At 36.3% G+C, this 15,773-nt stretch overlaps 1 protein-coding gene across 1 annotated transcript in view; it reads right to left on the reverse strand.

The window, feature by feature from the left end:
* The window catches only part of FGF2 (fibroblast growth factor 2), a 65,263-nt gene that overhangs the window by 9,250 nt on the left and 40,240 nt on the right, over positions 1–15,773 (reverse strand). The window contains exon 2 of the mRNA XM_082727827.1: positions 4,554–4,657. Within this exon, the coding sequence (XP_082583953.1) occupies positions 4,554–4,657 (104 nt within the window). The remainder of the gene's footprint in view (positions 1–4,553; positions 4,658–15,773) is intronic.

Genomic DNA, 15,773 nt, shown 5'->3' on the forward strand with positions numbered 1-15,773 from the left:
TGTGAAAAGTTAAAAGCAAATTTGACCTTAATCTTTGTATATGCATATAGGTTGTGTAAAATTTTATAAGACTGGTTTCTAAAAGCAATAATCCTCATTAAGTAGTAAACTTTGCATTTAACCTAGTGTTTTATCTCTCAAAAATAATATACATTCCTCTTCAATTACTGTATTTTTCTGACAAACCTGATCAGTATATATTGTCAGTCTCAATAACTAAGCCCTCAAAAATCTATTTTCCCTACTTTGCTGTATATGTAGGTCTCATTTCATTTTTAAGGCCCCTCAACTAAGAAAGTTATTCTATAGGTTAAAAAAATATATTTTACTTTTACAGTAATTAAATGTATATATCCTCAGAGAATACATTTTCTTCTATGTTTCACTATTATGGTCCACACAAGTTATATACACATTTCTATATTGAGATATCTTGTTCAGGATATCACCATCTATAGCATTATAGAGAAATAGACAGGCAATTTTCTAGCACATAAAGACCAGGCACACTTTCTTTACTAATGCCAACAATGTTGTTTGGGGACTTTAATGTAAAACTACAGTTAACCTCACTATATGCAGTTTTAAAAACCTACAGTTTTGTGAACACATAAGAAATCATAAATCCTGGGACGCCTGGGTGGCTCAGTTTGTTAAGCGGCTGCCTTCGGCTCAGGTCATGATCCCAGCGTCCTGGGATCAAGTCCCACATCGGGCTCCTTGCTTGGCGGGAAGCCTGCTTCTCCCTCTGCCTCTGCCTGCCACTCTGTCTGCCTGTGCTTGCTCTCGCTTCTCTCTCTATGACAAATAAATAAATAAAATCTTTAAAAAAAAAAAAAAAAAAAAAAGAAATCATAAATCCTAATATTTGTTCTGGACCTCTGTTGTTCATGGCACCAAAGTTTATCCCGCTATGGAAAGGAGTAAGAGTCTGTTGTATATTAAAAAACTACTCAAGTTCAGCCTCTAACTATAGGCTTTGGCAGTTAAAAATAGTTACTCTTTAAACTTTTGGATTTTCTAGTTTCAAAAGGGGGTGGGGGAAAGACCCTTAAGAAATGTTTTCAAACAGTGAGGGTTCCTTAGTCTTCACAATTACTATGTGAAGGTATTGGAGGAAAAAACCCGTCTTGTTTCATACTCTCAATTGGTAGCAATCGACATAACATGACTCTTAGAAACCAAAATATTTTACATGTCCAAAGGAAATGAGAATGTTTTGCAAATCACTGCAGGAATCATAAACAGGGGAGAAGGCAGAGGAATCCAGGGATATGCCATAACACAACAGTCTGAAATGGGGCCAGGTAGAAGAGTGGAAAGAATTATGCCTATGGCAAGTGCAAGTTCATAAACCCCAGTTTCTCAGGTTATAAGGGGCATCTGCATTCCCACGATGGCTAGTGGTCACAATACTGGACTTATACCAAAAATTGCTATTAGGTTTTTTTTTTTTGTTCTGGTTTGGCTTTTTATATGCTAGCTGTCTCTTCTCATTGTCACCTGAGTGAGGTCTCTGCTGACATCCCTGGCGATGGTATCTTTTACCATCAGTAATTCGTCTAAACCCATTAAATGTCTGGCACAGATAATACTAATAGCCAAGGGTCAAGACGTTTAATTCTTTGCCTAAAAGTTGCTGTTGTTAACAGCTCCCTGCCTATGGATCTGACTCAGAGAGAAATATGTCACTGACCCACCAACCTTGACTTGATGGTAGGGGCACTTCTCCCCTGAAAACTGACAGACTAATTTGAAAGAGAGAGGACTGCTGCTGAAAAGTCAAGGAAGCAAGCCACATACACTGAATTAGGTAAGACTGGAGATTAACTTTTGAACTTGGCAAGAATAGAGCCTATGATAGGAAGGACAACAACTGAATCTTGGCTGGTGCCAATGCTCAAAGGAAATTGATAAATCCCGAATTTTCTATTTATGTGTTCCTACATAGTTTGTGATAAATTTCTAAGCACTGCTAAAGTAACTTACTATGTCAACTTGAAGGGAATCTGGTGTATTATATATGAATTAGCATATATCCAAAGAGATAGAAACATATTTAAGACTAAATAAAATACCTTAAGCTTGTGAAAGGTCCCGCTAAGTTAAGGAAGAAACTATAAAACACTTTCTTTCAGAGCACTTTCCACTTCTGATGGCACAGATTCAACATTTTGGGGAAAAAAAACTTTCTGAAAGTTTGGAAAAACAGTTTGGAAAGTTAACAACTATATACCAAGAGAAGAAGTCACGATTCCCTTAATTCTAACTTGGAGAGAATTCTGTAAGAATGAGAAGACAGTTCAGTTTTCATGTATATTGTTCTAAATTCATCTCCTCTTTTACGGACCCCAGTAGTTTCAGAGATGCGCTTTAAAGTAGAGTACCTTCTGTTTTCATCACTTTTGACAAGTATGAAGCTTTTCATCATTACAGATGAACATAAATTCCAGCCTATGTTCTGGAGATAAAGAATCCCTCCCATGAGTATCTTACAGGCCACCGTGATTACCAGGTTACTGGATCTTCTAATCTCAGTAAGTGGAAAACAGGATAAGAATTTCAAATCATTCACTGAGCCAGATTAAGAAAGAAGAAAAGTGAGAGCTTTAAAAGCACTTGACTAGTACTGTCTACAGTTAGTCATAACAAAAGCAAAGATATGCATCTCCTTTATTTTCTCCACCACCTTCACTGTTTGACAATAGGCAAAACAACACCAAGCCTTTGAGGAAGCCATCATGATTCACACTACATGTGTTTTGTCACATCCTGTCGTGAGAAGAGTAGGAATAAACTCTCCTCTCAACAAACTCAAGGTCATCCAAAATTACTGATTCACTGTCCTGGAAATATTTAAAATGCTCCTTTGGTAGATTCCTAACATATTACATCATGCTTTAAGTTGACAACAGACTGGTAGGAAAAAAGACAAGAACAGTACAAGTCCCAAGTAGTCAATCTTCTGGGACTGTATTTTTTGCCCAGGAACCACATCCATTTCCTGAATTTGACTATTCTCTATGTGCTGATGACACCCAAATCTGTATATGGACACAGACCTTCTTCCAAGTTCCAGACCCACAATTACAACTATGTAGTAAACATCCCCAGGACCCTGAGACCATGACTTCTGTATAGCTTAAAATACCACAACTTCTCTAATATTGGATCTCTAATGGGAGAAAGTTATAGCCAATGGTAACTGGCCAATGGTATTGGTATCATGGCTGTGGTTTGTGTATACACACACACACACACACACACACACACACACACACACATTTTTACATAAATGTCCCATCTACTGCCCCAGAGACTGGTTTATTTCTCTGCAGTATTTCCCATGTATTGTGTCTGCCCAACAGGCATGTAATCCTTTTCTAATGACAATGTGGGGTTGACAAGGAGGCTGCCATAGTGAAAAGAATACTAGCCAGGAGCTAATACTCCTCACTGGCTGTGATAAAAAGTAAAAAAATGCAGTCCTTGTCCTGAATGAGCTTATATATAAAGGAGAAAAGGAAGAGGAAGTAAAGCTTTTGAGGACTTATTATGCATGACCTGGATTTTGGCATTTGATATAAATTATCTAATTTAGTCCTCACAAAAACTCATATTGATAAAATCATTATTTTTAAAATTAATTAATTTATTTTCAGCACAACAGTATTCATTATTTTTTCACCACACCCAGTGCTCCATGCAATCCGTGCCCTCTATAATACCCACCACCTGGTTCCCCCAACCTCCCACCCCACCCCCGCCACTTCAAACCCCTCAGATTGTTTTTCAGAGTCAACAGTCTCTCTTGATTCACCTCCTCTTCCAATTTACCCCAACTCCCTTCTCCTCTCTAACTCCCCATGTCCTCCATGCTTTTTGTTATGCTGATAGGATCATTATTATTTCTGTTGTTGTTTTTTTTTTCCAAAAATTTCTTATTTATTTATTTACTTGACAGAGAGAGACAGATCACAAGTAGGCTCCCCGCCATATCTCTGTTTTATAGGTAAGCAAACTACCTCAGAATAATTTGCTCAAGAACACACAGCTAATATGTGGCAGTGCCCCTATCAGTATCTAGGTTAAGAATCCACTTCCTCAGCTTTATTCTATACTGCAAACATTTTGCACGTGAAATCTGAAAGAAGAAACTTAAAAACTGATACTCAAAATTGTATATATATCCATCCCACTGATCTTCAAACAACTGCACAATATAAAAATTCTTTTTTACAACTCTAGTTCAATAGCTTTGCATATAAGTCAGTGAAATGCAGTGACTTGGAGCTCAGGCTCTAGAGTCAAGACTGCCTCAAGTGCCATCCAAGTTCTACCACATGTGAGCTGTGTTTCCCTGGCTACTTACTCACGCAGAACTTCAGTTTTTGTATCCATGAAATAGAGAAAGTGGTACTATTTTATAAGGTGAATATGAAGATTAAATTAGATAATACTTACAAAATCCTTAATAAATACCAATACTAGCAAATTAACAGCAACAAAACTCACAAAGAAAAAAAAAAACTTACAAAAAGAGTATTACTTACAGAAGCCAGTAATCTTCCATCTTCCTTCATGGCAAGATAGCGATTTGCACATACTCCTTTGATGGACACAACCCCTCTCTCTTCTGCTTGAAGTTGCAGTTTGACTGTAATGGAAAAAAATCACCTTTGTGGCATCACAGAAAAAACACCTGTCTGCACATTTACATGATATGAAGACAGGGGCAGCCAGCTAATCCACTCGGGAGGGTTGGCAAGGTGGGGGGCCGGTGATGGGTGTCAATTAGATCATATCAGGATGAGATGCAGAACCTTTAGAACATGAGTACCTGTAGAATCTCTTCTCACTGTATAATATGTATAATAGTATCAGTGAGAAGAGTAGCAGAATGGAGAATGTTTTCCCTTGTGCAGTTAGCTTCCACTTGGCCCTGTTAACTGCTTACATGTTTTAAAGAAGTGAACATATTTTAAAGTACATAAAAATGTAGGGGCACCTGGGTGGCTCAGTCAGTTAAACCACTGACTCTTGCTTTCACTTCAGGTCAAACTGTCAGGGTCCTAGGATTGAGCCTGGCTTCAGGCTCTGCACTCAGCGGGGAGTCTACTTGTGGATTTTCTCCCTCACTCTGCCTGTCCCCCTGCTCATGCTTTCTCTCCTTCTAATAAATAAATCTTTTTAAAAAATAAAAGTACATGAAAATGTAAACCACTTGTGAGAACTTCCACATTACTGCCTGAGTTTAAACTTTTTAAGAGTTGTGTTTTTTTGTTTTTTTTTTTTTGAGAGAAAGAGTGAGTGCACATCCTTGCAGGGTAGTGGGGTAGGGGGAGGGGCAGAGGAAGAGGAAGAGAATCTTAAGCAGACTCCACACTGAATGCAGAGCCTGACCCAGACTCAATCTCAAGACCCTGAGCTCATGACCTGAGCTGAAGTCAAGACCCCACACTTGACCAACTAAGTCACCCCAGTGCCCCTTTTAAGATATTTTTAACTAATTTTTCACAAATAAAATATAATCTAATTGATCACTATTATCTTTTGGTTTCTATTTCCTTGCGTTTCTACACATATTGTTTCTACCTTCCCCTTTAATACAATACCAATGCATTTATCTTTCTTTACAGATGGGTTGTGAGGTATACCTATATTTTTTTGCAAATATCTATCCCATGAAAAAACAAAATGCTCATACTTGATTTGCTTTTACAGTATTTTTAAAGATTTTCAGAATGTAAGATCCTGAAGAGGATAACCTATTATACTGTGTTATCAATATTAAGCATATTATAGGGGAAAAAACAGATATTACATGATTATGATTATTCCATGAGGATAATTATCTAATTCAAATAAAAATGAATTTAACAGCTTCTGTTTTTGCTATTCAGAGGTAGCAATGCCCTGCCTAAATAATATTCTCCAAAATGTATTTTAGTTAATAGAGGTTACATTAAAAAAGGGGTTCTGGGGCTAAATAAATTTAGGAAATTCTTGGTTAAGCCAAGTTAACATTTTATTGCCAAACTCAGACCTTTGCTACTTATAACCTGCATTATATACCTTATAAATCACCATAAAGGGGTCAAGTATACATTGTTTATAAAATTTACCTGGTCTCAGAATGAATTTTTTCATAGGAGATTCTTGAAAGCAATAGAAAAGAAGCTAGGAGATTCTTGAAAGCCATAGAAAAGAAGCAGTCAATATTCAAATGTTTAGAAATTATAATATTAATCAAATAAGATTAGAAACAAAGTAAGTTAATTTTCCCAGGTATTTTCAGGTATGAGTGGAATGGACTCAAACAGGACATGAAAAAGCGAGGTTTGAAAAATTCTGAAATTATTAGCTTTGTTAGATACTATTATGTCACTGTAATTACGTTTTAAAATTTTCTGTATCAGGCAAAGCAATCTACGGGTAAAACAAGACATAACATCTGGGATTAACTTTAAAATATTTTAGCAATCAAAAATAAATAAATACTCTAGCAGACGCTCAACTGTTTTTATAAAGTGGTCAGGATAAAAAAGATCTTGATTAACCTATGTCAACAGTTATTAGAAGCATGGGAGTTTATTTTTCTACTTGCACTACTTACTTTATGAATGTTTGAGAATTTACATAAAGAAAAAAATCTATCGAACATTCAATGCCTGACTCTCCTCTGTGTACCAGTCACTCCTAGATTTCAGAGAGCATAGGATTAAGTAAACCTGCACTTACCAGACAAAATTCTTCTACAGAATCTTAAAAGATAATATAAGGTAAAAGAAATACAATCAAAACATGAAAACTAAACCAAGGAGAGCATAAAGTCTTTTTCTTAACATCTCAGAGTGTAAAAAATAAGCTTTATTTGTAACAAATAAAACCAAAATTATCTTAATGAGTATGACCAAACCTTGTATACAGCTCTAAAGTGATCCTGATAAGCCATATTAATTATGAATGTATTTGTATCTCTTTTTAACTCAGAAGGCTACATAAATGCTCATGAGGCAAGATTGCGTCATCACTATACTTTCTTTTGATGCTTTATCAGTAAAGTCTAGCCTATCTGTAGGTCACCATCATTAAGTATGTATTACTGGCCATAAGAAAGATTATGTATATTAATGTGGGGCCAATACCAGCGACTTAATACCTAAAGCAAATACCATCATTCATTTACTCACTGACCTTTCACAGAATCCTTGGGTATTCCACACTAGGTGATTATCACTCAATAAGCCACTAAAAAGTAAACATTAGCTGTAGATGCTCAAAAAAATGTTTGCATTGCCATATAATTATAAAAAAAAATACACTTTAAAAATAACCACAGCCTAAAACAAGCTTCATAAATTGTCTTTAAAAACCCATTAAAGCTGAGATGCAAAGTAACCTAAATGAACTATTTTTCACATACAAATGATCTCTTCCCAAAAAAGAGATGCCTACCTGCTTTTATCTCTGACAGGAGAAATAAACCTGCCAAAAGGGAAGTATGGAGAAACCAGCTAAAACTTTATTAACTTTTAATAGCTGTTGATGTGAGGAATTAGAGTTCTGAGGAGCTCTAACCAAAGAACAACTCCATACCCACCTGTGAGTTCCCTGCACAGAGTTTGCACCTAGTACACAACCACCACACATCAAAGGCTGGGACAAAACAGAAGGGCTGGGAAATATTCCTGAAGTACCCCCAGGCCTTTGCTGAGTGCAAAGCAGCAGTTCCTTGAAGGCTTGGAATAGGACAACCTCTGAATAAGATCCCTCTGACAAGCACTGAGCCTTCACCAAATGCAAAGCAGGATCAAGAGAGATCTTCTGGGCGCCTGAGTGGCTCAGTGGGTTAAAGCCTCTGCCTTCAGCTCAGGTCATGATCTCAGGGTCCTGGGATAGAGCCCCAAATCGGGCTCTCTGCTCAGCAGGGAGCCTGCTTCCTCCTCCTCTCTCTCTCTCTCAGCCTACTTGTGATCTGTCTATCAAATAAATAAAATCTTAAAAAAAAAAGAGAGAGAGATCTTCCAAGACAAGCCAGGGGTTGAGTTCAAGAGCAAGACTAACTCCTGACTTACCCAAACAGTTGGCAGCTGGGCTATAAGGCAAAATAGAATATTAAAAAACAAAACAAAACAAAAACTATTCAATTAACCCATAAGAAGGAAGGAAAAGAAATACTGGAGAAAGAATAGATGGGGAAATTAGAAAACAAATTCCAGGATGGCGGATTAAACCCAACATTATCAATAATTACACTAAATGTAAACAAACCTTTACATTTAAGGGAAAAAACCGTCAACTGTGTTGTTGATAAGAAAAGCACTTTAAATACAAAGACAAAGGCAGGGTGAAAGTAAAAACGTGGGGGGGGGGATGCACACCTTAAGTATAAGAATACTGTTATGTCTATATTAATATCTGATAATGTGGACTTCAAGGCAAGTAATATGGAAATGAAGAAGTGATTGCAGATGATAAGAGGTCAGATACACCAAGAAGACATAATAATCTTAGATATGTAGCACCTAATAATAGAACCCTAAAATATCTTAAGCAAAAATTGACTAAATCAATAAGAATATGGAATGTATGAATAACATTATTTACCAACTAGGGCACGTGGGTGGCTCAGTGGGTTAAGCCTCTGCCTTCGGCTCGGGTCATGATCTCAGGGTACTGGGATTGAGCCCTGCATCGGACTCTCTGCTCAGCGGGGAGCCTGCTTCCCCCTCTCTCTCTGTCTGGCTCTCTGCCTACATTTGATCTCTCTCTGTCAAATAAATAAATAAAATCTTTAAAAAAGTTATCTACCAACTTGACCTTTTTCTTTTTACATCATGTATCTTTCATTCACCTGAGACTTTATTCTCTTAACATCACAGTCATTTGAAAATTGTGCAAAAAAAATTTAACTGCCAGCATTGTAAGCTCTTCTAGGCTTATTGCCTAGTGAAGTTGAATTGTTCAAATCAGTTAACTCCAGCTGACAAGTTTTTTTTCTAAAGTCACTATAACACTAAGTAATATCAAAGGCTCTTACCCTGAACTATTGGTGCTCCTGGTTCCTTTATTTTTAACAATCTATAATAACGCATATATAATTCATTTAAAATGTACATACAATTAAATGGTTTTAGTATAGTCAGAGTTGTGCAACCATTACTACAATCAATTTTAGAATATTTTCATCATCCCATACCCATGCCCTTTAGTACTCACCTCCCATGTTCCCAGATACCACCATCCCCAGGCTTAGGCTACCACTAATCTACTTCCTGTTTCTATAGATTTTCCTATTCTGGATATTTCATATAAATGGAGTCATGCAATATATGGTCTTTTATGACTGACTTCTTTCACTTAGCATAAGGTTTTCAAGGTAAATCCATGTGGTAGCCATTACTTCCTTTTTTCTGCCAAATAACATTCCATTGAATAGATGAACCACATGTGATTTACCTCCGTTGGTTGATGAACATTTGTTTTGTCTTCAGTTTGGGGCTACTATGAATTAGACTGCTGTGAACATGATACAGAAGCAAGATTTTGGGTAGACATATTTACATTTCTTCTGGATATACATCGAAAATTCAAATTACTAAGTCATATGGTGACTATGATGAATCATTTAGGAACTGTTGGACTTTTCAAAGCAACCATTTTACATTCCCACTAGAAATTGAGGGTTCCAGTTTCTTCACATCCAGACCACATTTGTTATAGTTTGTGTTTTGGGTTTTTGTTCTTGGTAGGTTTTTTTCCCCTGTTTTTCTGTCTCTGTTTCTGTTTTTATTATAGCCAACCTACTTGGGTGTGAAGTGATACCTCATAGTTTTGAAATGCATTTTTCTGATGGGTAATGTAATAGGCATCTTTTCATGTACTCTTTGGTTGTTTGTATATCTTCTTCAGAGAAATAGCTATTCAGATCCTTGGCTTATTTTTAAATTAGGTTGTCTTTTTATCATTGAGTTGTTAAGACACAATTACTCTAGACACAAATCTTTAATCAGATATCTAATTTGCAAATATTTTCTCCCATCCTCTGGGTTGAATTTCCACTCTCTGGATGTTGTCCTTTGAAGTAGAAACACTTTCAATTTTCATGAAATTCAATTTATCAATTTTGTTATTATTTGTGCTTTTATTGTCCTAACCTAAGAAACCATTGCATAATCCAAGGTCATGAATGAAGATTTACAACTAAGCTTTTCCACTAGAGGTTTAGTTTTACCTTATCCAGATTTTGATTCATTTTGAGTTAACTTTTGTATGAGGAATGAAAATCCAACTTCACTCTTTTACATATGTGAATATGCCCACCAAACTGACACTTAAAGATCACTACACCTAAGCAAAATATGCATTCTTTTTAAGGAATACTCCCAAGAATAAATTATATACTGACCATAAAACAAGTCTCAATACATTTAAAAGGATTAAAAATCAAACAAAGTAGTATATTAGAAATAAGTAACAGTAAGTTATCTGGAAAATCCCCCTAATAGTTAAAGATTAAGCAATACATTAAAAAAAAAAAAAAAAAGAAAGAAAAGAAAAGAAAACATAACCACAGATAAATACAAAGGAAATTAGAAAACATTTCCCAATTGCCTGATAATATAACCTCAACATGCTTAAAGGGAAAGCTACAGTTTTAGGTATTTATATTAAAAAAGCAAAGAATGTGAGAATCAAAGCCTCTATGATGAGAACTAGAAAAATATCTCTTTTTTTTTTGCCATATTACTACTTTATATTATATATTTAATTCCAGTTAAGATAGTGTTATATTAGCTTCAGGTGTACGGTATAATAATTCAGCATTTCCATACATCACCCTGTGCTCATCACAAGTGTGCTCCTTAATCCCCATCACCTACTTCACCCATCCCCCCACTCACCTCCCCTCTGGTAGCCAAATTGTTCCCTATTATTAAGAGAAACAACTACAAAAAGATTTTTTTTTAAGATTTTATTGATTTGTCAGAGAGACAGAGACAGAGGGAGCACAAGCAGGAAAAGAGTCAGGCAGAGGGAGAAACAGAACTCAGAAACAGAACCAATGCAGAACTCAGTCCCAGGATCCTGGGATCATGACCTGAGCAGAAGGCAGCAGTTTAACAAACTGAGCCACGCAGGCATCCCTATGAGAAGATTTCTAATTAAGATCTCTAATTTCAATTAGAAATTTTAAAAAGCCCAAAGTAACAGCAGAGGGAATACTTACTATGTAAAAATTATACACTTGACTATATACAGACTAGTAGAGAACTATCCCAAAGAGTTACCAGTTATGGAATAATGAAACAAAAATATTTTATTTTCATATAACTTTTGATATTTTGAAATTTTTCTTCATTGGAGAATTTTTCTTCATTCCTTTTATAGGAACATAATAATGTTAGCATTGTCAGCATTTTAAAATAATCTAGAATAAAATATAAGTGTGTACCATATTAAACACGACTATGGAAATAATCACATTCATGAGTTCATGAGTTCCAAGAGGGAGAGGACATTTCTCAATTAAAAGATATATAAGGGGAGCACCTGGGTGGCTCAGTCATTAAGTGTCTGCCTTCAGCTCAGGGCATGATCCCAAGGTCCTGTTTTATGTGGTTTTCTATATCAATGATAAATATATGCTATTTTTTAAAATCCACTACATTAAGAGACTTTTTTAAACTGGGCCTTGGATGCTGATTTAACCCAGATCATTTCAGCAAGCTGGAGACCACTCACAATATTAAGTTTTTGGATACATATAAGTCAACAATTTTGATAAACATAAACTTTTGGTGGCTTTCTAATGTTGATATTAAATCCAGTAAGATGAACTTGGAAAAACAGTGTGCTATCCAACTCTTTTTTATTTTTCCTGTTATACCAAAAAACAAAATAATACAAAAAAACCAAAAGCTGTAAACCACAACATTAAAGGATTTTATCACCAGGTGAGACCTTAGTGGTCAATTAGTCCCATCATTATACAGCTACATTTTAAATCTCATCTACAATATCCAAGAGAAATAGCCAACTTGCTTTCACTTGAAAATCTTCAGCCAAGGAAAATTTATAGTCTTCCTAAAATGATTTGGCTATGTTAGCAAAGGAAAAGAAACTCTGATTATCCTAAATAAACCACTCAAATGTCCACGTGCTCGGATTATTAGCACTTGACAATTTATCTACGCAATATAACCAAAAAACCAAATTATTATTCCAGGGTTATTGTCACTGGCAAAATATTTTGGAACTCCCTTGGAATTTCCCCCAGAATTTGTACTGTTTTCTTTTGAATATCCTCAAGGATGATAAATCTTAAAATCATAAATACCAATTTGTTAGAGCTGTAAAGGACTTCAGAGATCTTCTAGTGTACCCTTCTCATTTATAAATAAGGAAGCTGACATTTAGAGAGTTCTGTCTCTGTTGAAAGATATCATTCTTATAAACAGTCAAGTCTGTGTTTCCAAGAATGGTGAATATGTTTATTTATTCATTCAATAAACATTTATTAGTAACAGCTATGTGCCAGGTACTGTGCTAAGCAATAGGAAGTACAAAGCAAAATACATTGTTCTTTGACCTTGTAGAACATACAGTATTGTCAAAGAGTAGAGCAATGGTATACAGACATAACCAAACAAGCTCCATACTTTAAATGCCAGGAGAGAAATGCAGGCAAACTACCTTTAGAGTTCTCAGAAGTAGCTATAACCCAGGCTAGGAAGTTAAAGGTTTCCTGGAAACAGTGACAACTGACTGGAGACCAAGGAAATTAGCAGGAGTTAGTCAGGAAAAGAGAGCAGGAACCAAAAAAAAAGAAAAAGTCCATATACAACTTCCAAAGAAGTAAGAGAAGAACACGGCATATCCAAGGTGATTAGGTAGAACTGGCACAGAGAGTGAGGTGTTGTATGTGCTGTGGAAAAGGGCATCATGGGACAAGACGAGATGGATAGGCCAGAATCTCTGGATAATATGTTAAGGAGTTTGATAGTGTGACATGATGAGAGCTTTTAATGAAATAGAATGGAGAGAAGCTGATAAATATGTGAGAAATGAAGGAAATAGAATTAATAGGAGCAGACATAAAGGGAGGGAAAGGAATGGAGGTGAGAGAAGGCAGAGAAGGAAGGAAAGGAAAAAAGAGCAAGGAAGAAAGGGAGGGAAGAGTTCAGAATGAGTCCCAGGTTTCTCTGTCTTGGATAACTGGGAGATTATGAAGATGGCAAACGCAAGAGGAGGGACAAGAGAAGACAATGAGATGAGCTGCCTTAAGACATATTGGAAGTCTGTGGAAAATCCAGATAGAGATATTCCAAAGACAGTCATATGAACCTAGAGGTCAAAAAAGAAATCTATACTAGAAATCAAGATTTGGTAATTGTAGCAAACAAGTGAGTGCGGGGCACAGAGGCTACACCCAATCCACACAGGGAGATATAAAATGGATGAGAGCCTCCAGAACCATGTATATTAGGTGTGGATTAAGGACAAAGGATACAGTCTTGGGAAGCACCAACATTTCTAGGGGGAGTAAAGTGTGTAGAGTAAGTAGAGCCTGGGTAACAGTGGTCAGCCCAAGCGTATAGGAAGGTATACCTGATACCTACAGCACGCATGTGTGCATGCGCACACGCACATGGAAACTAAGGGACAAAACTTTTATTCTTTGAAGGTGATAAAATTTTCTACATTAAAAATCAAAGACTAAATGCAATGTGATATTCTAGACTGGATCCTGGAATAGAAAAAGGACATTAGTGGAAAAAATGGTAGAATCCAAATAAAGTTTGCAGCTTAGTTAACAGTAATGTTTCATATGATTTTTTTTTTTTTTTTGACAAAAGTGCTGCAGTTATGTAAGAAGTTAACCTTAGGGAAAGCTGGATGAAGGGAAGGGTATAGGAGAACTCTAAAAATCTTTGCAACTCTTCCATAAATCTAAGACTAGTTCTAAATAATGTATTCTAAATGTCAAAATAAAATACAAGTAAACCATTGGAAATAGTTCAGCAAGACAGCTTGATAGAAAATATATAAAAATCAATTGAGTTTCTATAACTCACAACATGTAATTATTTCTTTAAAAGATATCATTTGTGATAATAACTAAAGGTTCCTAGGACACTTTTATAGCGAACATTATAAAACTTTATCAAAAGTCATTTTCAAAAGACTTAAAAGGAGAGGTATGAATGCTTATAAATGGGAAGATTCACTATAATGAAGATGTCACTTCTCCCTTCAAATGGTCCATAAATTTAATGAAACCCCAAGGGAATAGTCAACGGTAGAAAACCAGGAAGAGTAAAAACCAATGGAAAGGGGATACCTGGGTGGCTCAGTGGGTTAAAGCCTCTGCCTTTGGCTCAGGGTCCTGGGATCAAGCCCCGAATCGGGCTCTCTGCTCAGCAGGGAGCCTGTTTCTTCCTCTCTCTGCCTGCCTCTCTGCCTACTTGTGATCTCTGTCTGTCAAATAAATAAATAATTTTTTTTTTAATCTTCAAAAAAAAAAAAAAAACCAACTGAAGACACAATTCAAGTGGGACCTTCAAATAAGGTCAAATGGTACAAAAGGAGATGGCTAACATGACTGAAAAGAATTCACTGGATTTAACCACAGTAAGAATTTGGGAACAGTGAATGCAAACAACTTCTTGAAGAAGTTTTCTATTGGCAACTGCACAGTGTTTCTTAGATGGGCTAGCATTAATGTTATTTTTCATTTAAATAATTTGAAATGAGAGCAAACAGAAACTCTCAATACATGAAGGTAATCAAAAAGCAGGCGTCTAAGGACACCTGCGTGACTCAGTCATTAAGTGCTGACTCTTGGTTTCGGCTCAGATCATGATCTCAGGGTCATCAGATTGAGCCCCGCATTGGGCTCTGTGCTGGGCATGAAGCCTGCTTCAGATTCTCTTATGCTGTATTACTGGTCTGCAGATGACAGGTACTGCCATTTCCCAGCATCCTCATCGCAGAACACTGAACATATTTTAATTTCTTACTCATTCAAAACCAACTTTAACACTTAAAACTGAGTGATAGAATGTTTTAGCTTTCCACTAGAAATATATTTTTGAGTCAAAAAATTATGTTGGTTGGGGAGCCTGGGAGGCTCAGTTGGTTAAGTTTCTGCCTTCGACTCATGTCCTGGGATGGAGTCCTGCATCTGGCTCTCTGCTCAGCAGGGAGCCTGCTTCTCCCTCTCCCTCTGCCTGTCACTCTGCCTACTTGTGTTCTGTCAAATAAATTTTAAAAATATTTTTAAAAATACATTCGAATCACTCAATTTAATGCTGAAGACCAGGCACTAAGAACTTTTTAATGTAGATTACTGACAAAAGAGCCTAGGTAACACAAGAAACTCATTTGATGAAAATGAAAAATGTAAAATCTCCATATATATGTGGAGTACTTGAGGTAACAATCAACAAAGATCAGCAACCTATATTTTATTTCTTCCTTTTGATGTGAACACGAACGACTAACAAGTTCCACACAGCCACTCTCATTAAACTTTCATTTTCTATTATTTCCTTTTGTCTTTCATCCCAGAACCCAAAACCCATACTCCATTTTCTTCACAACTCAACTGAATGTTAAAATTAATAGATAATGGGATGCCTGGGTGGCTCAGTTGGTGAAGCCTCTGCTTTTGGCTCCCATCATGATCCCAAGGTCCTCAGATTGAGTCCCACATCTAGCTCCTTGCTCAGGACGGAGCCTGCTTTTCCCTCTGCCTGCTCTGCCTG

This window comes from Mustela nivalis, assembly GCF_964662115.1.
Source record: "Mustela nivalis genome assembly, chromosome: 4".
Taxonomy (NCBI): Eukaryota; Metazoa; Chordata; class Mammalia; order Carnivora; family Mustelidae; genus Mustela; species Mustela nivalis.